The 27,527-nt window shown below is 43.4% G+C and overlaps 1 protein-coding gene across 1 annotated transcript in view; it reads right to left on the reverse strand.

The window, feature by feature from the left end:
- The window catches only part of LOC146798039 (gap junction delta-2 protein-like), a 274,285-nt gene extending 253,233 nt beyond the window's left edge, over positions 1 to 21,052 (reverse strand). The window contains exon 1 of the mRNA XM_085625273.1: positions 20,860 to 21,052. Within this exon, the coding sequence (XP_085481399.1) occupies positions 20,860 to 20,930 (71 nt within the window). The 5' untranslated portion in view covers positions 20,931 to 21,052. The remainder of the gene's footprint in view (positions 1 to 20,859) is intronic.
- Positions 21,053 to 27,527: the final 6,475 nt, after the last annotated feature.

Here is a 27,527-nt window from a genome sequence, read left to right on the forward strand (position 1 = left end):
GAAATCCTTTAAAGAGAGTCATTTTCTCTCTGGATTTCTCTTCTCTTTTTGAAACTCAGGCGCAGCAACATTGTCCTGGTGTTACCAGGGCTTTAAGTGGAAGCTTTTTCAATATTATATACAACAAGCCATAGTTGCTGCTTATTTATCGTATGCAACTAACAACCATTGACAAAGCCAATAGTCCAGACTTGTTGTAGGTATGATTTTACTTGTTGTATCATATATATGGATGCAATGACAGAAACAGCAAAATACAAGTGGGGCGGCACACTATGCTAAGGACAGATTTTCAGCTTATGTGTTTAAGCCACGCCCTTATTTACATTGGCCACGCCCCTTTGAGAGACGTCCCCCCCCCCCCGCCAGTTTTTTCATCCCACTTAAAGCCCTGGTTGGAAGCACTGGCAGGGGCAATGGTTAGTGTGCGCTGTGGTGCCTTTCCACAGAGATCCCTCGCACTTACTGTTCTACAAATTAAGCACTGAAACAGCCCACATTTTGGCTCCTTCATGAGAGTACCGGGCTGTCCAAAAGACCAGTCCATCACTGGAGTCAATGGGGCTATGGGGATCCAAACTTCTGCTTCAGAGACACCCTTGGTTCTTCTAGGTGTGCTCTTTAACGTAATGAATCTTATGGGAAAGGCCTGTCACACAAGAATAGAACGGCGAGGGCAGGAAGGTTATGCCCAGAGGACAGGGTAGACATAAAGAGCAGGCATGAGGTATACGTGCTGCGCGCTCATTGTGGCGCGGCAACAACACAGTCTGCGAGCTCTCACAGTCAGTGCGCTTCATGCAACCTTCCTCCAGGGACGTCCTTTCTTGCATTCAGGAGCAGCTTTGCCAGGCGAGTGCACATTTACAGTGAGGACACCCCCCTTTCAGAGGGGATTATCACATGAAGTGACAAGGCCTTCACGTCGTGACACTCGTCGGAGCTTTTCTGGAAGCTCGGAAGCTAAAACGCTCGTTAAAAAAGGCGCGCGCACAGAGCTTCCGCCTGCGCCGCTTTGATTCCGAGGTGAAACCGTTCCGCAGAGGAAGCGTCAAGGGCTGCGTGTTCAGCGGGCAGTCTCTGAGAATGTATCATTTTTACTACAGCAGAGAAAAATCAAAGGAAAAAATACCCCTCTCGCCAGCATCCCATTCTTTCGACATTGCGAGTAAAATTGGCTGTTAGAGAGCACATAATGTAATTCTTATTAACCATGGCTGTGTTATTAAGAAAGGAAAAATACACATTTTCTTTTAATCACATGACTGTTTGTAGAAACCCTTACTGTCTTGTATATAGAATGTCATCTAAATAAAGATATTTATTTTGCCTTGCGCAAGAACAGCGTGTCTCCTATCTGTGGCAATCTTCTGCATATGGAATTGATTTGATTCCATCAGCACAACAGTGAAAGGGCCTCCTGTGCACCTGTTGTAGAATTGTAAAACCTAATTTCTTTCATTGGGAGCCACCATGGCAGGAGTTAGTGTGTATGAGTAAGAGTGCATATGCATGTGGGTGAGTGGTTGTGTTGTTGGAAGGGTAGGGTAAACTATGCCGTGCCGTAATGGTCTTCTGGTTGGGGTGGGCCCGGTTCCTTGTGGGGCTAGACACGGATTGGGTGCCGATGTACTGATAAAAGGTGAAATCTCAAGCAACTGAGTACCACTAGGAAAACTTGGTAGGAATTAAAGAGTACATTAATAAGGGGGAAGAAAAAAAATGGCCGCCAGATGGGCAGAACGTTTCAGTCAGCTACCCCAACAGCCTTTGGCCTTGGGCTCTGGGAGTGTGTTAGTTACTTTTGACAAAATGCAAAGGTGCACCAGCAGCAAGAAGTGCCCCCGTTAAGTGGAATGTGTACGCATCACGCACAATCGCATATGCAGTTTGTAAAACGAGGTCTGAAAATGTCCTGGCCTCTACCTAGTAAGAAGGCTAGAAGCCTCCCCGAATTCCTTGTTACACAACTAGTTATTTTTTTAAGACTTTATCTGATTTTAAAGACTATGGAGGTTCACCATTTATCTGATGCAGAGAGTGAAGGCCTTGCATCTTTCATAATGTGCATGATTGCAGGAAATCCTGTAACTCTGAAGAGGGAAAACTCCTGGGATCAGGGCACGTGCTTCATTGTAGCCAATGCTGACAGCCATCTTAAAGCCTCGCTACCATTTAAACCCAGAATGCAGCAAAAGGTCGTTTCTGGGGAGAAGGAGGTGCCCAAACAGCAAAATGTAATCTTGGCCAATTCTGAATATTTGAACATCTGAGCTGCTTCTATTGTGGCTCAAAACATGAACTCCTACAAGCTTATGATTTAAGTGACACACACCATGACTGAATTGTCTCTTGAACGATAGGTATTGGAATTAGACTTGGGACCCATGAGACACTCCTATAAAATCAGCACTGCATTCCTTTTTTCACTAAGGCTGTGACATAGCTTCTCACTTGTAAAAGGATTATGTTACTGCTCTACTATAAGAACTACTACCATTGAGATGTAATGGCATAAAGCTCTGTTGCAAATTTCAAAAATCTGTTAAAAGAAGCTCCCCTAAACAAATGCAAATAATAGACTTTTAGGGCTGATAAGGGTCCATGCATAAATGGGTGTGCAAAGGTTATTCTGCTTTTTTTTGCCCATGGCACTATCAGAAGCATACTGCAAATTGCACCTGCTGCCATTGTGCTCAGGCACTTGCCATCATGCTTTATCTGATAGTAGGTGCCTGAGAAAATTTTTAAAAATCCAGAAATGGAGTATTAAGGTGTGCAATATAATCCTAGGAACACTGGGACACTGCGTTTGAAGATTTCACGTATACGATGGACCACAAAACATGGAACAAAATGTATCGAAATATTGCGCCAGTGCAAAGACAGCAAAATCCATGCACACTGGCTCAAGATGGTAATCCGTTATTTATTTTTCAGTGTAAAATTGTTTTGTGCTGGAAATTTGCTTAAAACAGTAACAGAAATTAGCGCTTTGCATGATTTTGAATCAAGGCAGCGTCCACTGGGTGAATGGGTGGTACACGGGCGATCTCATGCAACCACCCATGGTTTTTAGGTCTCGCCTGACCCAGCGCATGCGCTGGTCTGGCGAGACTTATTGCGAGGGCATCCAAAAAGTGCTACCAGGCCAGCCTAGAGCTACAGTGCATGTGCACGGGCGCGCGCGCCGCACTTTACCGTGATTACTATCACTTTCGCGGCCGCAGGGCCGCTTTGATGTTTGATCGTGATCGCGATCACTTTCACTTTCGCGGCCGCACGACTGCTTTGCATAGCCAATAGGTCTCGCTTTTGGGACCTTATAAGTATTAAGTATTATAAATAGTTATGCAACTGTTTCATGGCTAAACACTTATAAGGTCCCAAAGGCGAGACCTATTGGCTATGCCAATGCTTGTTGATACAAAGCCATGGCTCATAAAATATGTAGAAAGGGTTAAGTGCCAAAAAAGCCTCCTTGAGGCAAGCACAAAATAGAAATGTTTTCATTTCTCCAAACTTTTCCTCACTTTGCATGTGTGTTGCACTGTACAGCAAACTTACAAAGTGTGATAAGTTTAAGTGTTAATCCAAACATAGTATTTTGTACTTGAAGAGTGCCCATCCAGTTCAAAACCTATGCTAAACGCATGCACATACCATTGCACAATGGTGCAAAGGTGTGTGTGTGGGGCTCTAGGCAGCCAGAAAGTGTGTCAGTGCTAGGGAAGAAAGCACCAACGCCATATCTCAGTAGATATGGTTTTGTTGTGCTCTATCCCTTTCATGTAAAGCAGCACAGCAACTCTGGTTGCTGAACTGCAAGAAAAAAATATTAAATTCCCCCAAAATATTTAAAGGTTGAAGTAGGTGCGGGACAAAGGTCACCATGCATATTAAGGAGCAGGAAAAGCACAATGGAGTCTGTTGCTATAGTGACAACCTGTCGCTACCCTCCAAAGACAAGGGACACCTAAGTAATGCATCTAGGGCATCACTTAGTCATCCCTGCCAGCTCGTGCTGGTCGTGCCAAGTGGCCTGGCCAGAACTGCCTTTATAAAGCACTGGCCATCATAATAACTAAAACAAGATCCCAACATTATGACCACAGGTGTATTGTTGGTGAGCCTTCATAAAACACATATACATTTAATTTGGACATTAAATATAAAAGAACAGATACAAATCAGCATTAAAATACATAAACACAGGTAAAGTCTTTCATCAGAACTATAGGTTAAAAAAGTTACTGCAAATACTCCCAGAGTGCTAGGACCTCTAACTTGGCCTTGTTCTGCTATAAGGTCACACAAACTTTATGTGACTTTCAATATCCTTACTACATATGGTGGAAGATATTTTATCCCATATAATATGACTCATCTCAAAGGTATCTTTCAGTGACATCAGGGGGACTAAAAGTTGAACCGGTCCTGCTGTGATACAAACCTGTGACCTATAAGGTTTATAAAATTCTTGGCAGCAGGCCCATAACCACTGGGCTATCTTGCTAGAGTCACTGGAAATGCCATTTAAAAAAATGTTCGGCTTTGCATTAGTGAAGGGTACACGCATGGAAGAGCGCAGTGCTTGACGACTGTCCCAGAAGAGGGCTTCAGGCATTTAAAGGCATGTCCTAGAAAAGGCCGTGCTTGTGTTATTCTGATATTTGTTGTGCAGTGTGGAGAACTGCCGCCGTTCTGTGCCTTTGTGGGCATTACAGATCAGAAAGCTGGCTCAGTGCAGGATGTACAGATAGGCACTTGTAGAAAAGTCCTAATGCACACTTATCAACACAAATTCACTGTGGATGCTCACACACAATAAAACATTAAGAGGCGGCTCCGCCCCACTGCTCGTTGAGCAGTGCAAAAGAAAAAAAAAATAATGATAACAAGAAGTTATCATCATTTTAGTTTTCTTTGCAGTAGTCCAGTCAGGCCAGGTGGGGCGGGGCAGGGCTCGCTGCCATCCGAGGGAACAGGAGTGGTTTGCACTCCCTCCCTAAGTGCGTATGATGGCTTGGCCGGGTCTCCTAGACCCGCCAAAGAGTCATGCGCACTTGGCATGTTCTCCATGGGGCTGTGTTGCACAGCCCAGTGGAAAACATGCTCAGCCTCCCAGGTACTGCCTGAGTAGCCAAAATGGCTGCTTAGACCAATCACAACGCTGCTCCTGAAGAATCGTGACTGGTTGGGAGAGTCCGGGAGCCTGGGTGCTTCCGGTGACAGATAAAAGAGGACTGAGGAGAGACATGCAACGGCGGCGAAGAAGAAGGTGAGTTTAAAAAAAAAAAATGTATGCCTCCCCTCTTCCCATCTTCCCCTGCCCCTCCACCCCGTACAGAGGCAGCCACCACTGAAAACATGTACAAACCACACACTTCTTACACTTATCCACATATGTTTAATTGTCAGTCACTTTTTGATTCTACCCACTGCAGCATAGACCATGGGGCAGTCTGTCATCCCAATTTATCCATTGGTTGTCTTCGGCTGTGAGTGACAGCATTGTGTGCAATTACAGATGCACACCTGCCTGAAAAGAAGTGCACTTCTGTGTTACGCCTCGTGTGCCTGGGCTATTGGGCCACTCCTAAACTTTTATATTCAATATGTGCTGGGCAAGCGGATTTTATTTTCTTAATGCACGTGCAAAATAAATAAATAATTGCACACTTGACAAGGCTAGACCTATTTGCTTTGCTAATTCCTGTTTTAACACCATAGGCAGGATCACTGGAATTAAGTGATTCTCCGGCTGTGGCACCACAATTAGGGATTGGCCACATTTACCACATGTTCCACCATCTGCTGCTTAGTGTGCAGTCTTTAACAAAACAAATAAGTTCCAGCTCAAGGATGCAACGTCTCTAAAAAGGTGTACACTGGTGCTGCACAGTGAGCAACCCTTTGAAAAGATTAACTTTTCAAGTTGTCGCTGATGAGTTCTATGTTTAGGTGTTAAACTCGAACGAATGAAGTGAAACTTTGGCTTAGAGACAAGGGTGATTTTTATTAAAGTGTCAAAATAGTGATGTCATTCTCCTAAAAAATGTGCAACATTACTTGGGATAATTTGCCTTTTCCTGACGGAAACACTCTTGCATAAGTTGCTCTTCCATTGTTGCATAATTCCTTTGGCCCTGACTTTAGCGCATTGCAAGATGACCAGTAACAGTGAAATGAAGCACTAAATGTGTCAATAAAGGGCGGCAATATCATTGTCACCCATTATTCCCTGATTTTTTGGTACAAAGCTCTAATTCTAGTAGTAATACTTGATGATTGAATAGATAACTCTTCAGTCGTGGCCGGCATGAATCGAGGGTGGGGGGTCGGGGTCGCGCGGGATGGGGTATTAATTTAATAAAAGAAATTAAAAAAATTAAAACGTACCTTCTCCTCCGGTCCCGGATTCCTGTGTTGCGTCTCCTGCTCTCTGCTCACAGGAAGCAGAAGCAGGCAGCCTCCCTCTCTTCCTCTAAGCCAATCACAACACTGCAATGACAGTATTGTGATTGGCTAGGACGCCGTCCTTACAGGCATCTATGGGGAGGCCATTTTCTTCATGCATTTAACTGGTGGTTTCCTTACATAAATCCATATGTATCTGCACCTAGTGCACATTTTTCACCCGGTAAATTTCAGTGGGAATCACCTTATGAACATAGTACCTTATTTAACAATAAAACTTAAATGAGGTTGTAGTTAAGGGAAAAGTTCTCCCAATCATGTAGGAAGTCATAATACCTACAGGGCCAGATTCACAAAGATTTTGCTGTGACTGATTCTTGCAGTACTCCTGAAAACCAGGAGTAAGGGAGGGCTTCTCCTACCATACTCATTTTGTTGAATCCTGAAATACATCCAGACGAATGAAAAAATATGCACACTTATGATGGAAAGGCAAAGTAGTGGCACTCAAACATGCCCAAACACAGAAAATAAAATGCTCACACATACACAACCTACAGGTAGTAAGACCAAATGCTGCCACTCATATGTATGTTTAGTCAGAAAGACAGAGTTCTTACATTTATTCACTTCTATAAGGAGTAGCAATGGATTTATCAGGCAGTGGTGTATGTATCTATATAGGTTTCTATAGTGCAAACCTAACCTAAAAGCAGGCGAGCGCTGTATATGGTTAAGGACAAAGCATGAATTCAAGCAAGTAAAAAAGAGAGGAAGCTGGGCATTTTTAATGCATTGTGATGCAGTGTTCTTTAAAGAGGTAATTCATCATTCCTTTATGTAAATTAGAGTAGAGCATCATATGGAGATGTTGTCCAGACCCTGTGTGCATAGCTGGAATAGGCCTTCTATCTTATTGTTTGTTTTAACACTTCTTATTCTGCAGTCAGATGTTGTCGTGGCTGTAGTGTGCCAAGGTCCACCAGAGATGATGAGCTTATTTGTCAGATAAGTGAGGGGCGGGTAGAAATGGATAAAAAAAAGTTAAAAAAAATTAACTTACCTTTGCCGCCGTGCTGCCGCACGCCTCTCTTCTGCTGGAAAGCACCAGAAGCACCCAGGCTCCCGTACTCTCCCAGCCAATCACAACACTGCATGAGCAGCATAGTGATTGGTCTGAGCAGCCTGTTAGGCCGCTCAGGCAGTGCCTGGGAGCCTAGGCATGTTCTCCACGTGGATAACATGCTATGTGTGCATGACGGTTTGGCTGACCTTACAGGGCCGACCAAACCGTCATGTGCACTTAGAGGAGTACATATCACTCCTCACTCTGCTCTGGTCACAGAACCCAGCCCCGCCCGACCTAGCTCCGACTCCCGCATAGAAAAATAAAATGATAATAAAGTCCTGTTATAATCATTTATTTGTCTTTTTGCACTGCTGAAATAGCAGTGGGCGACAGTCGTGGAGGAGCCGCCACTGGTTCAACGGTGTTACACAGAAAAGAGAAGGATATAATCCTACAGTGTCTGAATGGCTGGATGTGCAGCCAGGGAGACTGTGATCAGTTCCCGCGTTTCCCACTAGACGAAACAGACCCACAGTGCGCCTTGTACTTCACTGTCGTTTTCCTTAATCAACCAGTTTGGGAGCATGTTGAAGCAATTCAGTTCAGGATCTGCACTCTACAAAAACCTGCCTGGTATTTGATTAATGTAAAAACATTCTTGCTTCGTAATTAACAACAATGAAAGCCATATACAAGGAGAACATGACAAGCTGACATGCTTTGGGTAACCTGTGACAACATCGTTAGCACATTTGGTTATTCTTGAATGATTCATTTTTTGTAATAAAAACAATTACCTTAAATAAATAACACTCAATTCAAGGAAATAATTGTATATACTTAATTGAGCAGCTGAGAAATGTTGAAATATATATGTGGATTTTTCATTTTAGAGCACCTTCATAATATATGTTCTTGACAACTGTTGCCTAATTTACATCTTTTGATGGCTTTGCTCATGCTTTGGCTCTCAGAGCCAGTGCCGAACACCTGCAACTGGCATAAATTAAGCATTGAAAATGCAATTATCAAACACATTTGCAGACCGAGGAAACTGTACATCACCAAGCGAGACAAATGATGTACTGGCTGCCTGTTCAACAAGCCACGCACCGTGAGCTTCTTAGCCTTTCCCCTCGGGCATGTTGGGACGCGGGGCCGGGTGTGTGGCAGGACCAGCCTCACACGGTGTCGCGCCCACAGCCACCGCGCGCTGCGCTGGCCTGCGGGTGACGGTTAACCACGTCAGGAGTGCAGGCCGGTGTGAAATGGGGGCATCATTTGCCCCAAAAACTGCGACCTGAACTAAAACGTAATTTTCCAGGCACAAATTAAATTGATGTAACTTAATAATTAATGCCTCATATCACATGAAGCATGGCTTGACAGTGATTTGGCCTGAATCTTTTATGTTTTTATGTTGTAGCGAGTTGCACTTATTATGGAATGATGTTATTTAGATTGCAACTGTTGTTAATGTGCTGGCGGCACAATGCGAGAGAGGTTTTTGAGATGCAATTCTTTTACACTATAAATAATACACAAGCACTTGTATTGCCTAAGTACAGGCATGTCACACCACGGGCACTCACGCACACCAGGAAACAGTTACACAACTCCAGTACTGTGCAGTCACACACATCAGTACTTTATCAGATACATACTGTACGCATCCAGCGCTTCGAGATGGTGTAAAAGCCTTTATGAAGCACTACACGAACAACAGACTCTTTATTTGCCTAGTACTATATAAACAACTGAATATTTATGTGCATGTACTGGCACAAATGAGACATGTATGCTCTGAGAGGCATAAAGACAGTGACATTCATCCAAACTTGCCCAGGCTTACTTAGAGAACACATGAGTACTGGGTAAGGCTCTCTCTCTCTCTCTCTCTCTCTCTCTCTCTCTCTCTCTCTCTCTCTGTCTCTCTCTCTCACTCTCTCTCTTTCTCGGTCTCTCTCTCTCACACAAACACACACACCTTCTCTCTCCCACACACACAGACTCTCTCTCTCTCTCTCTCTCTCTCTCTCTCTCTCTATCTATCTTTCTCTCTCTGTATCTCTCTCTCACACATACACACAAACAGTAGTATAATCTAGCACAGCACTACACTTCACAATTTATAGCACCTCTTTATCCAACACATACCATTAACCAAAAGACAGAATCGCACTGAACACTGCATTCACACAGCACTAGGCTATCAAACTATCAAACAAAATCATATAGACAAAAGAGGAGGTGGCTTAGAAGTTATATTCAAGCAAACAATAAATCTCTCGAAAGGGGACGGCATTTCGATAGAAGGTTGAAAAACCCTCTTCACCAGATGCAACCCTACACCAACTTTCTCCTGTAACTTCCTTCTCATTTACAGACCTCCACCTAGCAATGCAACATTCACAGACAAATTTATTGACATAGTTTCAAATCTGATAACACTACACTCCAACCTATGCATTCTTGTTACTGGAATTCCCCAAAGACATTGGAAACTCACAAATCTTCAGTTGCCTCAGAGCTGTTGATCAGTGGATGACATGGAGCCATCTCAAATTGAATGCTTCCAAAATGGAAATACTCACATGTGGTGAAATTATGACCCACTCGGCACCTGGCCTGATGATCTGGGACCATCTCCTAAAGTATCTAAGGAAGTAAAAAACCTTCGAATTAACATGGACTCCAAACTATTAATTAATGACCAAGTGGACAAATCAGCATGCTCAAGCTTCATTACTGTGAAAACTCTGTGACGCCTCTTCCCCCACCTGGGATTTTCACACAAGGTCCAGGCTGCTATCTCTCTTGTACTATCGAAACTTAATTATGCCAATGGCCTCTACCACAGATCATCTTTATCAACTATGAAAAGACATCAATGGATTCAGAACTCTGCTGCCAGACTACTCCTGCATGTAAAGCCACAAGCCCACATATCACCTGCCATGAAGGCCCTACATTAGTTACTGGTTGCCAGAAGATCAAGATTCAAGCTCCTTTGTATCACCCACAAAGCAATACATGGAACAGGACCGCTTTTCATCAAGAATAAAATCACCAAATACATCAAACAAAAGAACATCTGCTCCAGATTGGCACCTCGACTCAAAATCCCACCATACAAGAAAAAAAGAAATAGGTGGCACATCCTTCTCTCTCTTCAAGCAGCCAAACTATGCAACTCAATACCCACAAACATAAGATCCACGGACAACTATCTAATCTTCAGAAGACTACTCAAGAGTTGGCTTTTGACTACATAATCATCATACTCAAACACAAATGTACAGCTTAACTCTGTGTATGTACGCATCTAATTCGATTATATGTATGAATCTAGATATGTGTACTTTTTGAATAAATAAATTAGCTTAAAGTACAGCAACACTTAAAAGTCTGAGTTTATTAAATATAACTTAAATCTTGATATATTACCTTCCATATACTTGCATAGCCTCCATGTACTTAGGTATCTATATATCTATTATTTTACTCCTACTGTAAAATAAAAATTAATTAAAAATTGAGTCTCTCCAATGCACTGCCCCATGTTTCACCCTATACCTCTCAATATATCCCCTACATCCACTCTCTCACTCATCCGATACCTCATTCTACTACTATGATCTACAAAATAACCCTTTCTAGACTCTTCCCTACTCTATCCCTCCTTGGAACACCCCAAGCCTCATTTAACTACTATGATCTCCCAAACAAACGTTTCTAAATTCTTCCTTCATGTATCCCTCCTTAGCCATTGACCATCGTCACTGTTTGTGATGGCATTTTGCCCATTCAAAAGAAACACATCCACACGCAAGTGGTTCTCTTCAATGCCAGGTACTACTATTTCAATGTATGATTTTTTTAGATGAAAAATATATTTTTGCTTTTGGCAATGCTCTTTTCAGATAGACATGGTTCCAGCAGCTTCATCAACTATAATGTTTTGCAAAACCCATAACAAAAAAGTATTGACAGGGTCAGACCCTTTATTTTTACTGTCTTCTTATCGCAAAACAGTATCTTTGTACATTACCTCAGTCCTCCACTATTCATTGTGAGATTCACCCTGACTACAGATCATGCAATGTAAATTATTTGCTGTTTTTTCAACATTCCTGCTAGAAATGCTCATGCCAATAATGAAATGCTCCTAGACACCTCTTCCCAACTACATGTACCCTCTTCTAAATAGAAGGCAGCACATACGGTACCAGTGCTAATAGACACCAGTACAAGGATGGAGATGCGCAAGAATTTGTAAGTACTCAAGTGGAGACATGGACAACACCTAGTCCATATTTGGAAAGAAACGCAAAAAGCAGGTATTTCTGTGCACCATTATGAAAGAACATGCAGTACTAACACATATGCACTTTCAGTTCTAACACATGTACAGTACTGACATCCATGCACACTTTCTACAGATACACAGTACAGAGACATATAGAAACATAGTACAGACACTCTGGAAATCAGGCACATATATACATAGAAACGTGTTACTGGCATTATACATAGCAGCAGCTCTGACATTCATACATCTGTACAGAGAAAAAAAACAATGCTGATACTAACGATCTTCGACTGCTAGTACCCATATGAGTAGCACTGGGACACAATGTCAGACACACACAATAATCCACAATCTATATCAAAGCAGAGGTGTATCTCTCTCTCTCTCTCTATGTAAATATAAATATATATATATATATATATATATATATATATATATATATATATATATATATATATATATTTTTTTTTTTACTGCCAATGATGCGGCACACAGGGATGAATCCCTGTGTGCCGCATCATTGGCAGTAAAATTGATGAATTGGGTCTGGATCCGACCCCTATGCAGAGCACCCGCACTTGAGCGCGCAGGATCGATTGGATCCCATTGTGGCAAATATATATATATATATATATATATATTACCTACTGGCGGTCGCCAGTAGGTAGTTATAGTTAGGACCACGTTTCCATAGGAAAACCTCAACATTCTATTTTGAATAACTTTGGCGCCGGTCGACGAATCCTCGCGAATTTCTCAAAATAGGTGGGGCGCTACGCTCCGCTCCTACCCTGAAAGTCTCGGGGGGATTCGTCAAGCGGGGGCTGAGATAAAAGGGGGGTCCCAAAACGCGTTTTTCCCATGCATTTTTCCATAGGACCTTTAGAACGAGCTACAGCCCGAACGGCTGAACAGAATTACTAGAAATTTGGCAGAGAGGTAGTCCCTAGGTCAAGGAAGTGCCTTTTGTAGGTTTGGTGTAAATCTGTTCAGTAGATTCTGAGAAAATAGCCTTTAAATCAATATATATATCTGAGCCCGCTTACGGTACGCTTACCGTACGCTTACGGTAAGCGTACGGTGGCGTGCGCGAGCGCGATTCTGATTGGCTCTTAGATCTTAGTAAACATTCGAATCGGCAGAAACCAGGAAGCGGCGTCCGCCATTTTGTCTACCGCACTGAGTGTTATGTATCAAACATGATGGCCAAAAACATGTTACGGGGATGTTTTGACAACTCCCTCTCACATAGTCATGTTGAGGGAGTCCCCAAACATCCCCCAAGAGCAAAAACGGCATTATTTTTTTTTCGGCAATTTCGCGGGGTACGCTTACCGTACGCTTACCGTAAGCGTACGGTAAAAAAATAAAAATAAAAAAAACACTATCCACACTTTCTCCACCCCTTGTGCAAATGGTGGCCGACGGCCACCAATTGTGCATGGCTTATCAGAGCACAGAAAATTTTCCCAAAAAATTTCAACAGATTACCTATCACAAGGAAGCGCATAATATGTCCTCCATGTGCGCACGGTGCGCGAAGCGCATCGTGCGTACATGGCCCATCTAGCGTAACGTGGGCACGGCACTAACTGCGTAAAGTGGGTGCGCGGTGCGCGAAGCGCACCGCGTGCTCACTGTGCGCGCACGGTGCGCGAAGCGCACCGTGCGCGCACGGAACGAACTGCGTTAAGTGGGCGCGCACGCCACGAATGGCGTAAAGTCACTTAGCATTTAAAAAACCGTACAAATTCACTGAAAAAACCATAGGTTTCACACACGTTATAGTTAGGAATTAGCATTTAAAAAACCTTGCAAATTCACTGAAAAAACCATAGGTTTCACACATGTTATAGTTAGCGGAAATTTTACTGATAAAAAACCAATGAAATTGCCCCGTTATAGTTAGTGCTGGCAACTATAACTCACGCGACCGCAATCTTCTGCTGATGACATATGTGTCTTTATGAAAAAAAAATATTTGTAATATATGTATAGCTAAAAATGTATGGAAGAAGACATGGGCAAATAAGTGTCTAAATACAGTATTAGCATCAGCAGAGGATTGCGGTCGCGTGAGTTATAGTTGCCAGCACTAACTATAACGGGGCAATTTCATTGGTTTTTTATCAGTAAAATTTCCGCTAACTATAACATGTGTGAAACCTATGGTTTTTTCAGTGAATATATATATATATATATATATATATATATATATATATATATATACACACCACTGCATTCGACACCACACTACTCTACCCCATTCCACTCTACGCCACTCCAATGTATGCCGCTACACTCTACGCTATTTCACTGTATGCCACTACACTGTACCTTACTCCACTGTACGGTACTCTACTCTACATCACTACAATCTACGTTGCACTATTACAGTCTAACCCACACTACTCTACACCACTCCACTGTTTGCAACTCTACTGCACACTATTCCACTGTACGACACCCCAATCTGCGCCACTCCACTGTAAGCTAATCCACTATGCTCTATTGCACTGTATGAATCTAAACTCTATGCCACTCAATGATACGCTACTCAAATCTATGCCACTCCACTCTATCCCACTCAACAATATGCTATTCCGCTGTACACTACTCCACTTTATGCCACTCCACTGTACACCACTCCACTGTACGGTATTCCATTCTAAACTACTCCACTCTAGGCAACTCCAGTGTAATTCACTCCTCTGTACAACACTCCACTCTACCCTTCTCCACTCAATGCTATTTCAGTGTATGTAAATCTACTGTACGCTATTCCACTCTACGCCACTCCACTCTGCAGCACTCCACTCTTAGCTATTCCAATGTACACCACTCCAATCTATGCCACTTCACTCTACCATACTGTGCCATAGTCCTTTCTATTCCAGGCCACTTCATTGTACAAAACTGTAATCCACTCTGGGGTACTTTGCTCTATTGCACTCTATGACATTTTATGACACTCTACAACTCCCCAGTCCCATCTACTGTATGACACACCACTCCACTCTCCAACACTTTATTCTACTGTATTCTACTCCAGTTCACTTTACTCCACTCCACACTACTCTGTTTTACAACACACTACTCCACTCTATGCTATGCCATACCACTGGACTCCACTCCAGTCTACTCTACTGCATGACACTTTACCTCACTCTATGACGCTATCCAACACTCCACTTTACGCCACTCTAATGTATCATGCTTTACACCACTCGATGTAACTTCACTGTACAAGACTCTACTACACTCTGTGTCATTATACCATACTGTACTCCACTCTATGCCCCTACACTACACTATACAACCCTCCACACCACTCTATGCTCGTGCACTCAACTGTGCAACAATGTACTACACTCTCCAACACTGTAACATACCACTCCACTGTACTGTACAAAATGCCACTTCAATTTGTGACGGTTTACTCAACTCTCTGCTACGCCTGTCCACTTTAATACACTTCACGCCACTGTAATATACAACATGAGACTGCATTTCATTACACTTTAGCCCACTATATGCTATGTTACTCCACTCTACTCCACTCCACCCTACCCCACTCCACTGTATACAACTCCACTCTCTGCCACTCACTGTATGCTATTCCACTGTACGTCACACCATGTTGCCACACTACACTCTATTCCACTCCAATCTACATTACACTGTATCACAGTGCACTGACCGACAATCTCCTCCACTCTACTATACCACACTCCACTTAATGGCACTCCACTCAACGACAGACATTTTTATTAAGAAAAAAATATTTAAATGAATGAAGAGCCAAAGATTAAACCTTTGTTATAGTTAGGAAAACTTTATTCATTCTTTCTATAGAAACCAAACTTAAACTACACAAACATTACAAATTCCACTCTTATAGATATACCTTTAATGCTTAATTTACGCACCACCTTTACATTCCTAAAACTATATTTATTCTTTCTCTACAAGTCAAACTTCACCTACACCAAAATTGTATATTCTAAACATTTATCTTTAATATATAATTTAAGCAACATCTTGAAGTTTATATAACTTCGGAATGTCTGTACACTGTGTATTCAACTCGATAGCTACACTATATTAACTATAACTCGCCACTTTACAATGCAACGAGTTTTCACACATGATGTGATGTGCAATGGCTAAAGTATTATTATAAATACTATAACTTTATATGGTATAAGGCAGTGCTTCCCAAACTTTTTAAAACTATGACCCAATTTTCAAAATGAAAAACCTTCAGGACCCACCTAACCTTAATGCACATGAGGTGGGTGATTTTTTTAAAGTAACAAAAACATCATGTTGTAGCGCATTGTCATTAACAGAAAGCACATTTCCCATTGAAATGGCCACTAAATTTGCACAGAAATATTTGTATTTATAAAACTATGTTGCACACAAAAATGTTGCTTTCCTAACTGCTGAATGTGTACAGTTCATTTACAGGTATTAGTTTTAGCTGTGTGTTACAAAAAATTTCACCATACAGCCAAGTTTGTCACATAATTAGCTTTTCTTATATTTCTCTGACTGCATTATGACGAGTTTGTAAACGTTAATCCCTGTGTTAAAAAAGCATAACCAGCAATTTTCCAGATGGCATATCCTGACATTTAACCTCTGTCTTTGATGTGCAGTAAATGTGACAAGATAAATACAGGATTTACAGGCTTGGATTTTCGTGACCCACCGAAAATCAGCTCACGACCCACAGTTTGCAAAACACTTGTATAAGTGATATTATATAAAAGAATATAAGATGTGCATGGAGAAGACGTGAGTTATAGTTAATGTAGTGTGGCTATCGAGTTGAATACATTGTGTATGAAGGTGCGTGAGATATAATAATGTGAAGGTGTGGTGCAAATTGGATATTAAAGGTGTAAGTATAAGCTTAGAAGTTTTGAGTAGTTTAAAGTTGGTTTGTACATAAAGAATAAATAAAGTTATACTAATGTAAAGGTGATATTAAAGGTATAAGTGTAGCAGTTTATGTTTGGTTTGTATAGAAAGAATAAATAATGTTTTCCTAACTATTTAACCTTTGGGTTTTTACACACACACACACACAGATTTACCACAGAGATGCATTCAGCAGTGGCACTCCTGGACACTTGTTCAGACAGACACAAACAAAGTCTTGACAAACAGTACTGACACATAAATTTACAATCAGTATTGACACCTACACGCAGCTTTAGGCAAATGCATAGTACTGACACTTATGAACACAGAGCACTGACACTGAAAAGTACAATACTGGCATGCATGTATACCTTGTCAGACAAGTTGACGGTATTGAGATACATACTGTACTGACACTCACATGCAGAGTAATGGCATTCGTGCACGTTGGTAAAGAGACAAATACTGTACTAATATATGCACTCATGCAATAAAAGCATTAATATGTAGATTATGTGAAGACACTCATACACACAGACGACTTAACACTTATGTACAGTACTGCGCTTGGACAAACAGTACTGACCTTCATAAAGATACAGCAGCTTCACTCATGGGCACATTATTGGGACTTTGCACAGAAAGACTGGCAGTTACATATATACTCAATACTGGCACTCATACCTGTTCAGACACAAATAATGCAAGCATTTGTGTACACCCATTTCTGACACACACACATACATACAGTACTGGCCCTAATGTTACCATGTAAAGAGAAGTAGTAAGCACACAAGGAATAGGGAGGGTTAAGTCTTGGAGTATGTCCTGCTATCATATGCACATAAACAGGAGTACTTTAGGTTGTACTGTACAGAGAGGATGTATGTTTTACAACTGAGAAAGAATTCCTTCTTACATTATGAAAGTCCTCACCCATGCAAATGGTGGTCTGCTTCATCTACGAGCTCCTCTTCATGCTGGCAAACAGCAGTGTTCCAGCATGGCTACAACATTTTGAGAGAGGAGTACTTTCTGAGATGTGATTAGGCAGTGTGAAAAGTTGTGCAGAGGGGAGATAACTAGTGGCCAGAGAAAAGTATAACTCCCTCCTGCTAGACTCAAACTTTATTGTTGACCCCAGTGGACAGAATTAAAAGGAGATGGGGATAGATTTCACCCAGCCAGAGTAGTTGACATGTTTCTGCCTCAAAGAAATGCCCTCATCGAGAGGTGCAGTGACATTCATCAGGACCTGTCCCTCTCTGCTTATGTCAGCGTAATGAACTAGTGAATGTAAAAGAATAGTTGGAATACAACATCAATTGTTCTGTTGAACTCCACAGGAGTGCTTCCTGCATGAGTCCATGTATACGTCCTAACTCACCTTCGAAAATTTGCATGGGACTAAGGGTTTAATACCTGGTCCTTCTGGACTACGAGCCCTGAAGGCATGTTTAAATCTCCTCTCTCCACTGATTACCTCCCCTCTCCACTATATACTGCCTAATCACATCTCCTGAAGTGTTGCCCTCTAAGTACGGTTGTAGCCCATGCTGGCAGTGGCGTAGCTAGAGCTTTTGCCTCCCGGGGCGGTCCCTGAGTTTGCCGCCCAGTGACAGCCGGTGCAGGTATGGGTGGTGGTGGGGGGGTGTCGACTGACGACAACAAGGGAAAATAAAATTTAAAAAAGAAAAATACCTTGTCCTCGCCGCTACACCGAGTCTGCGATCTGGCGAGCATAAGGTAACTGGTTTTTTTTTTCCTTGTCTGTCGACTCACACCTACAGCTCTTACCTGCACCAGCGGTCACTGTTGCCACCCCTCATACACACCAAAAGGCCCGCCTCCTCCTCAGCAGCTAGATCTGCTACCCAGCCACAGAATATTGCTCACCTCACGTGAAGAGCCGCCTCCCTCAAAAAAGTGCTGCCCGGGGCAGACCGCCCCCTCCAGTTATGCCACTGCATGCTGGCATCCATCCTTCTGTGTCCCAGTGTGAGGAGGAGCCCGATGATAAAGCAGGCCATCCGTGGGTGGACGATGCCTTGTGACCTTTAGGCCACTCTCTAACCTACAGCTTGGAGTATTCAAGTTGTTGTGCACATGTACAGCGATACACAGCACTGGGACTTCTATAGATACAGCACCGACCCTTGTACTCACAGTATATGCATTTACAGGCACACAGTACAGACACATGCATGCACAGTACTGTCACACATGCCCACTGCTACATAGAGACACGCACAGTGGTGACACGTATCCACCCAAGTAACAGGAAAGTGGGAAACCCAATATCCCCCTGGAGGCTTGGGCAGAACGATTGATAGTAGGTGACTATGCCTTCAAGGGATTGTGTTCAACAAACTCAGTTAAATAATTCTAAACAATTAGTTCTGTGTCAAGACCCTATTGGTGACTGACTCTTGATCAATCTGGATATAAATGCATCACTTAAAATACAACAAATCTGTAGAAAACAATTTTCCAACACAGGAGAGTACTTTTCAAACTGTAAACAAATGTAAGCCTACTGGACAGGCTTCTTCTGTGTCAGTGACTTGGAATTGTTTTCAAGTCGTCATTTGTCATTTGGCACACATTTAGTATCTAACCACGCATAAGGGACTATTTTGCCATCACATTCTTCGTCCTGAGGATGGTCTGATGGACAGATCTGCCAAGAAAGACCGAAACATCGACTTAGGACTTGTTTTTTGTTATATATCGATTCAAATCCTTCCGATCATTATTTGGAATAGGTGCTCACACTTATGATTTAAAGTTCTAGTTTCTTTATAACACCAATAACCTCAATCATAGTTTTTTGTTGTAAACCTTATGTACCGCTTCATGATTTGTTTAGATTACATTTGTTTACAGTTTGAAAAGTACACTCCCGTGTTGCAATTTTTTCCCCCACAGATTTATTGTATCACGTATGCACCCACGCCTCACCGACATTCCTATGCACCGTACTGACGCTGTTGCACACCTGTACTGTAACAAACACTGAATTGAGGCTTAGACGCTGCGCAGACAAGAGGATGCACAGCACTGGTACGTGCTTCTCTGGTTACATTCACACCATACACACCATACACACACACAGACAGATTAAGGCAGAGCAGGATGTAAAGCCTCAGTTGTCGTGATCAGGCATCAGAGCCCAATGGCCCCTGTTGCAGGACACGGTGAAGTAATCTCTGGAGCGACCCGTGACCTCCCACCTCACGCAGCCACCGTCCCTCTCACCCTGCGTGTCATCACTCCCCCGCCTCCCTGCATAGGCATGCTGCAGCACCACAGCGATGCGAAGCCCTTCCATGCCGGAGCTAAAAGCAGCGCACAAAGACAGACAGAATCGGCCCGCACCGCTCTCATTCCCGGCGGCCAGCCCACCTCCACAGGGGTGGCGGTGGAAGGAGGCGGGAAGCTCACGATATAGTACAGAGGAGGAGGCGGGCGGAGAAGGATGGGTCATTTGGGGTGTGGGAGACCAGGTAACAGGAAAGACTCGACCCTTTCCCTTCATTAGCATATACGGTGAAGGGAGGGTGCAGAAGGGGAGAGGAGACCCCCTAGGACTAGGTGATGAGAAGAGGGAATGGGGGAGGTACGGCACACCAGGAACTCAGAGCTTAAACAGAGGTGAGAGGACAGTAGTCGGTAGGCAGGTGAAATATATAATAATAGGTGTGATAAGGAAGAGACCCGCACCCTTCATACGCCTGTCACGGGGAATGGAAAGGAAAGGGGGCGTGGAGGGGAGACCTCACCCCGTATGAGGATGCAGGGTGAAGGCAATAGGTGAAAGGGAATAGCCCCCACCCCAGACGATCACGCACAGGAAAGGGGAGGAAAGAGTAGCACGGTGACAGCACAGAGTCCTCAGACAGGGATGGATGGGGGGGTGGGGGGGTGCTAGGCGAATGGGTGGGCAGGTGGCAGAACCGTCTCCCCACACCTCCCATCCACATAAGAGGATGTAAAGGAGCATGAGAATGTAGAAGGGGTAACACGGAAGGATACCCCAATTCCGAGGATTATCAAGGAGAAAGATAAGGGACCCTGGTGGCATGTACCACAGCCCCGGGGGAGGGGTCGCCTGTCCGCACCTTACCTCCCTATCATGGTGGAGTGCTGCTGCACCGCCGCCTCCAGCAGCCTCTCCAGGATGGTCCATTCGCCCATCGCTGCCGCGGCCAGTTCCGGCCGCGCTCCAGACACCCTCTGCCCTCCGTGCTCCGGACCACCTCTCCCGGCCGTGCTCCGCACCTCTGCTCACTCAAACGGCCGCTCCTCCTCCCGCGCCCATCCTCTCCAGGAAGTCAGTCAAGAGATCCCCGTGCTGCCCATCACGACCCCCCTCCCTCGCCGAGCATCCTGACCGCCCCTTTCCCTTCTGCTGGCAGATGCGGGGTGCTAGTGTGCACGGGCGCGGGGGCGGAGGCGGGCAGGTAGGGGCCGGCGGCGCACCGGCAGCGCGGGCTGTGCGCGCAGCATGCTGCAGCCTCGGGACCAGCACTGCCTGTCACAAGCCAGGATGCTGGGGTGGGCACGCCAGCCAGCCTCCCTTCAAGGAGGGGGATTAGCGGCAGACTCACTTCCTCCCCCACCTCACTACCTCCTTTCCTCGTTAATCAGGATCAGTGTGCTCAGCTCCGCGGGGTGGCAGCCGATTGGTTGGCACGTATTTAAGCTGCTTTTTTTCTTCTTGTCAACCGGAGTCTGGGCTGTGAAATGAGGGAAAGTTTTGGAGGTGGGCTGGGTCCCGAAGATCCCTAGATCCGTTACAAAGGCTATTGTGCTTTATTTATATATGTACACTTCATCACACCTTGTGTGATTAATACAACAATCTTCTATCGGCACCTGGCAACGGAGACATCTTCAATGGTTGTGGGTCCCTCAGCCAACACCTACCTAAGGACCTCTCAGGGGAAAATCTAGAAGTCAAAACTTGAAAAAAATAATGCACAATTTTGACACATTTCCATATGTAGGGTCCTGGGTATGTATGCGGTTTCTCCATAAACTCTGGCCATCATTCCAAGTGGCTTGTTAATGTCAGTGTGTTTGGAAACAGAAGTTCCATCCAAATTCGTAAACTTGGTTATGTCGCAATCCTGCATAGCATGTGTAATTCCAAATGCACCTGGTACAATTAGTCCCTAGAAAATGGCCCAAATTTGGGAATGACATGCAGAGATTGGTGCAGGAACACTGATTTCCGAGGGGTACCAAAGAGGTTACTTGTAAAGCGGTGGGATTTTCGCATACATTAACTAGCGATACCTATATTATTGGTAAATCTGTGTATGGAATTACTGCATATGTCAGATACTGCGTTGATGCAGCACAGAGGGTTGAATAACAGAGGTTTTGTTCAAGTTGCCCATATTGTACAGATTCTAGCTTTAGACAGCAGATCTTTCTCTTAGGCTGAACAGACATTAAGAGATATATTGGTTTCACATTCAAAATCTATTTTAGTGGCGATGCAAAAGCTAACCCTCCACATAAGGAGATTGTTTGGTCTCAGGCTTGAATAAGGAACGCTAACTCACACATTTCACGGATCTTACAGGCTCAGCCCTGGACAGCAGGTAGCTATTTGATGACAGATATTACATGGGTTCGGACATCCGGTAAAACAGCTATATCTCTGGTGACCCAGATATCACAGGCTGGCAGCAGATTTACCCTCACGTTACAGAGGTTTTAAAGGCCAATGGTCTGGAGAGAGCAGTTATATTCCAATGTATAGAAATTTTAATGGTCCGGACCACTGCCACCCTAGCTATCTTTTATGCTACATAGACACACTTTATCAGGTCACGCTGTGTACAGAGAACACGTGTCCTAGGTTACATAGATTGTACATTCTATGGTCGGGGATTTAAGGGCCATATGTAGAAAGAAAAATTGCGATCGCAAACGCCGAAATTCGCCGAATTTCGGCGTTTGCGATCGCAATTTTGCTAAGTGGAATGTAGGAAGGCAAATCTGCGTGCAAAATAAGGAATCACTAAATTTGCGATTCCTTATTTTGCAATTGCATTTAAGGAATCGCAAATTTGGCGATTCCTTAAATGCATTGTAGGAAGCACCAAAAAGTGCAATTTGGCCTTAAGGAATCGCAAATTACCACCAACTACAGGTTGGTTGTAATTTGCGATTTCTTTCAAAAATGCATATTTTTGCATTTTTCAAAGTGGAATGTGGTGCACACACATGTCCTTAGGGCATGTATGTGTGCCACATGTGCACCCATGCTCATTTCAGGGGTGCAACAGGGTGTCCTTTTGACACCCTGGCACACTTGAAATTGCATTCTCAATTTGCGATTCTCTAATTGAGAGTCGCAAATTGAGAATGTCTTCCCATTCATTCCTATGGGCCTCTGGGCCCATAGGAATGAATGGGGAGGTATTCCTTAATTGCGAATTGCAATTTGCAATTTGCAATTAAGGAATAAGTAGGATTCGCAACATTATTTGCTAATCCTACCTACATTCCGTTTTGCAATTCTCTAATTGCGATTCCCTAAAAATTGCAATTAGAGAATCGCAAAACACTTTCTACCTACATATGGCCCTAAGACTTTTTCATCAGATTCCACGGACTCAGACTTTCGTCAGTAAAGAAATCCCTTAGGTTACACATATTATACACATTTAAACACCCAGCACCACAGTTGTACCCAGTTTCACAGATCCACCAACAGCAGTACCCCCCGTTTTTGAGATCTGAGGGGAAAGTGATAGTTCAGGCTGCAAAGATTTTAAAGACTCATGACAGCAAAGATAGCTTCCAGGCCACTCATCTGGGAAAAGAGCCAGCGTCCTGGGAGATACATGTTAAACGTGACTGCCTCAAGACCGGGATAGGGAACATCATTCTGCATGGCAAGTTTTTAAACAAAAATTATTCTACAGCAACTGACTCACTTCCAAAATAGACTAACAGGTAAATATTAAAGATAAACACATTGAGGCCAATATCTCTTATGCAGCTTCCTTAAAGGGAACACATACCATCTGGTATCAAGAGCTTTCAGCCTCAAGGGTGTATTGGACTCTGAATTTTGTAAATGTGATCCAAATGGAAAAGCCAACATGTTTTTCAGCACATGGTTACTTGCCAGTTTTCATGTAGGCCATGGTGTAGCAGTGTGAGATTTCCCCACAATAACAAAGCAGGCGTCGCAAACAAGGAAGCTGTGTAGCTGCTTATCTCAGACAAAAGAGGCGTAGCTCAGGCAGCAGAAGTACAACATACTGACACACACAGAATAGGCACAGTGAGGTCAGAAGAAGTGCTAATTTCACTCACCAGCAGAACAGACACAACACAGGCAGCAGTATGCTTGCTTTCCTCACATACAGAACGGATTGACCGCATGCAGCAGCAGTGCAAACTTACCCCAAGTACAGCACAGGACATGCAATACCAGTGCACCCATCTTTCACAGCAAGAACAGTTACAGGGCACTTGGCTGGACTGCCAACATCCTTCACTAAGAAAACAAGCACGGGGCAGGCAAAAGTGGTGCAGGCTTCATAATCAGAAAAGACACTGTTCAGACAGCAACAGGGCGAACTTCCTCCAGAAAGAGAACAGGCACAACATTGACAGAAGGAGTGAATGTATGTGTCACACACATGAAAAGAAGCACATCACAGAAAGCACCTGTGCAGGCACCCATTACACACAGACTGACAGTGGCAGTGCAAGATTCCATCACAAACAAGGTGCAGACAGCAGCCAGGTCCTTCACACACAGATCAAGCACCCTTTGGAGGATCGCCACCTTGAAGTGGTTGAGGGGCTTGCATGCCTAAGTGATCTGGAGACCTAAGCCAAAGGGAGCTTAGTCTCCTGGCAGTTTCCCACAGGCCGGACAGGTCAAAGGGTAGAGAGCAGATGAAGCACAATCCACTGGTCCTTCAAGTTGGGGTTTGGGAAAAAGACTAGCTACTTTCGCCTATAAAAAACATTTGTTATGGAAACAGCAGAAAGTCCTAATGAATCTTCTGGGCATGAGGGACTTTCATAGTCTCTGTAGGAGACATTCATGATCGACCAAAGAAACTGCAGACAGAATGACAGAAGTTCTGGATGCCAACTGCAAGACCAGAATCGGATTCTGAAATGTACACATTATGTATGACACAGAAAAGCCAGCTCACATAACAGCTGAGATGAGGCCAAGATCACCTAAGGGGCGAACTGTGGAAACCGAAAGGAAGGCCATGAGCAGCAGCTGGAGCACTGGAACAGAACCTTGGTCACGAAAAACAGAGGTGGAGGTCTTGTGTTATTGCTAAACATGTCAGCATACATAATCAATCAGTCAATCAATCAATCAATTAATCAATCAATCAAGGGCGTAAAAAGCGCAGCTAGTCATCTGTGAGGGTCTCAAGGCGCTGTTGGAGTCAGGTTTTTGGTCAGACTTGGTGGAGGATCATTCGAAGAGCCAGGTCTTGAGGTCCTTCCTGAATTAGGTCACTGATGCTGTTTGTCTGAAGCAGAGGGGCATGATGTTCCAGGTCTTGACGGCAAGGTAGGAGAAGGATCTTCCTCTGGTTCTGGTCTTATGGATCCTGGGGATGGAGGCGAGGGAGAGTTGGGAGGATCAGAGTTGTCTGGTGGGTACTTGGAATGTGAGGCAGTGGTTCAGGTACTCTGGCCCTAGGTTGTGTAGGGCTTTGTAGGCACGAGTGAGGAGCTTGACGGTGACTCTCTTGTTGAGTGGGAGGCATAATAGGCAATGGCAGTGGTGCAGATTTAGCAGCAGCAGTGCAAGGCTCCCTCACTCACAGAGACGGTTCTGGATCCAGGCCACAGTAATGCAAGACTCTCTGCAACATAATGACAGTGTCTTTACAATAAAAGCAGCACCAATAAGCATCTGGTCATCCTATCAAATGAACACATAAAATAATGGGTACTCGGGCCAGAGTAACATTTTCTCCTAGCTTGAAATGTTCCTGTCTCCCAGGGTGGGTTTATTCCACCAGTACACCTTACAAGTAAATGAACATCTAGTATAAATCTATAAGCACCCCATTCATGTACAATTGTCAATTCTGCATCTATCATATGACATCCATCCATACATTCATCATCAAGTTATTGTGTACCTTAAAATAAAGATCTGTCTACTCATCATTTATGAGTCAGCCATTCACCCATCAAACATTTGACATTCTCTCTCTACATTCATGAAGCAATATTTTAATTTGTTAATCCTTCATCTATCAAGACTGCCTTTATTCACCAACATCTCTTGTGCTTTCGATCTATCAATGCAAATCCATTTATCGCTACATGTAATGCATAACAAAGCGATATCTGCTCATTATGAAACAAGACGATCCTCAAATTGCTGGTTTGATTCAGCTGTCTCCATGTTCCATTCATTCCCACCCCTAGCTACCAGCCATTTATTTAGTGGTTTCACCAGATCAACAATAAAAAACATACCAATCTATCAAATCAGTCAATCCACAGCCTCCAAAATCAACAGAACCCATCTATCAAAGCAATCATTCAATCAAAACATGAAATTCAATTTATTGATCTAACGAACTGATGATCTGTCAATTTGAGACATTATTCAGATCATGCGAACTACCAATTACTTTTATCCAATAACCAGACTATTCAATTCCACAAAGCAACGCATATAAATTAATCTAGCCAGTCAATTTGTATTACATACATCCTTCCATCCAATCAATCAATGCAGAAGGGCAAAATAATTGATAAATATAATTTCACCATCCATCAAATGAATGAAAGCATGCACTTTCAGCCGAGATGGTGGCACCTTAGCAGGACTGTAGTGCTCCTCTGGACGAGGGCATAGACTTGACACACATTGGCAAATGAAGATGCTCCCAAATTAACCGAAATACACAAAAGGTGATGGGAGAAATGCTTGCAATAGGTTTAACTACTGGCAGACAAGTTAATGGTCGATACAACATAAACACCAGCAATATGATGAATAGACACAAGACAAACCTCCAGCTATTGTCATGAAATATTAGAGGGTTAAATGACCCCCTCAAAATTAGACATTTATTAGTATACCTTAACCACCATGTATTGATACAGCTATGCTCCAGGATACACACCTGACTGCTAACCCACAGCCAGCAAAGTGGTAGTTTAATGTAGAGGCTATAGAGCATTATCCATATATTCTTTTTATGTCCATGGCACCACCATACTGGTGACACGGTGGATTCCATTCACCCTTCTCCTTGAACTAAATGAGACACAAGGTAGCTATAACATGCTACAGACATTGACACATGGCAAACATATCACATTTATGAAAGTAAATGAGCCCAACCTAGATGGTCTTGACTTTATACAACAGATCTGGCACAAATGCTCAAGAGGGAAACCAACCTAGTTTTAAAAAGGAACATGGACCTCTACCATCTAACGAGCCTTATATACAACTCTGCAGCACAGGCCCTACAGATTATCATTGATTCCCATGCCTTGATAGATATATGTAGAAATAGACACCCGTCCACTCAGGATGGCACTCACATTTCCTCAGCATATTCTCTGATCTTGATTAAATTATTGGATAGGAGCCCAACACATTTGTACCTAGGTAACCTCTATAGATCACCTGCCAAAGACTGATTATGAACACTCACTAGTAAAAGTAGTGATTCAAATTCCAACACCGCACTATCAAGCACTTACGTGGCACTTACTAGCCCTTGCACTCCTCGACACAGTGTTTAAAGAAGTGAT

The sequence above is a fragment of the Triturus cristatus genome, chromosome 9 (assembly GCF_964204655.1).
Source record: "Triturus cristatus chromosome 9, aTriCri1.1, whole genome shotgun sequence".
Taxonomy (NCBI): Eukaryota; Metazoa; Chordata; class Amphibia; order Caudata; family Salamandridae; genus Triturus; species Triturus cristatus.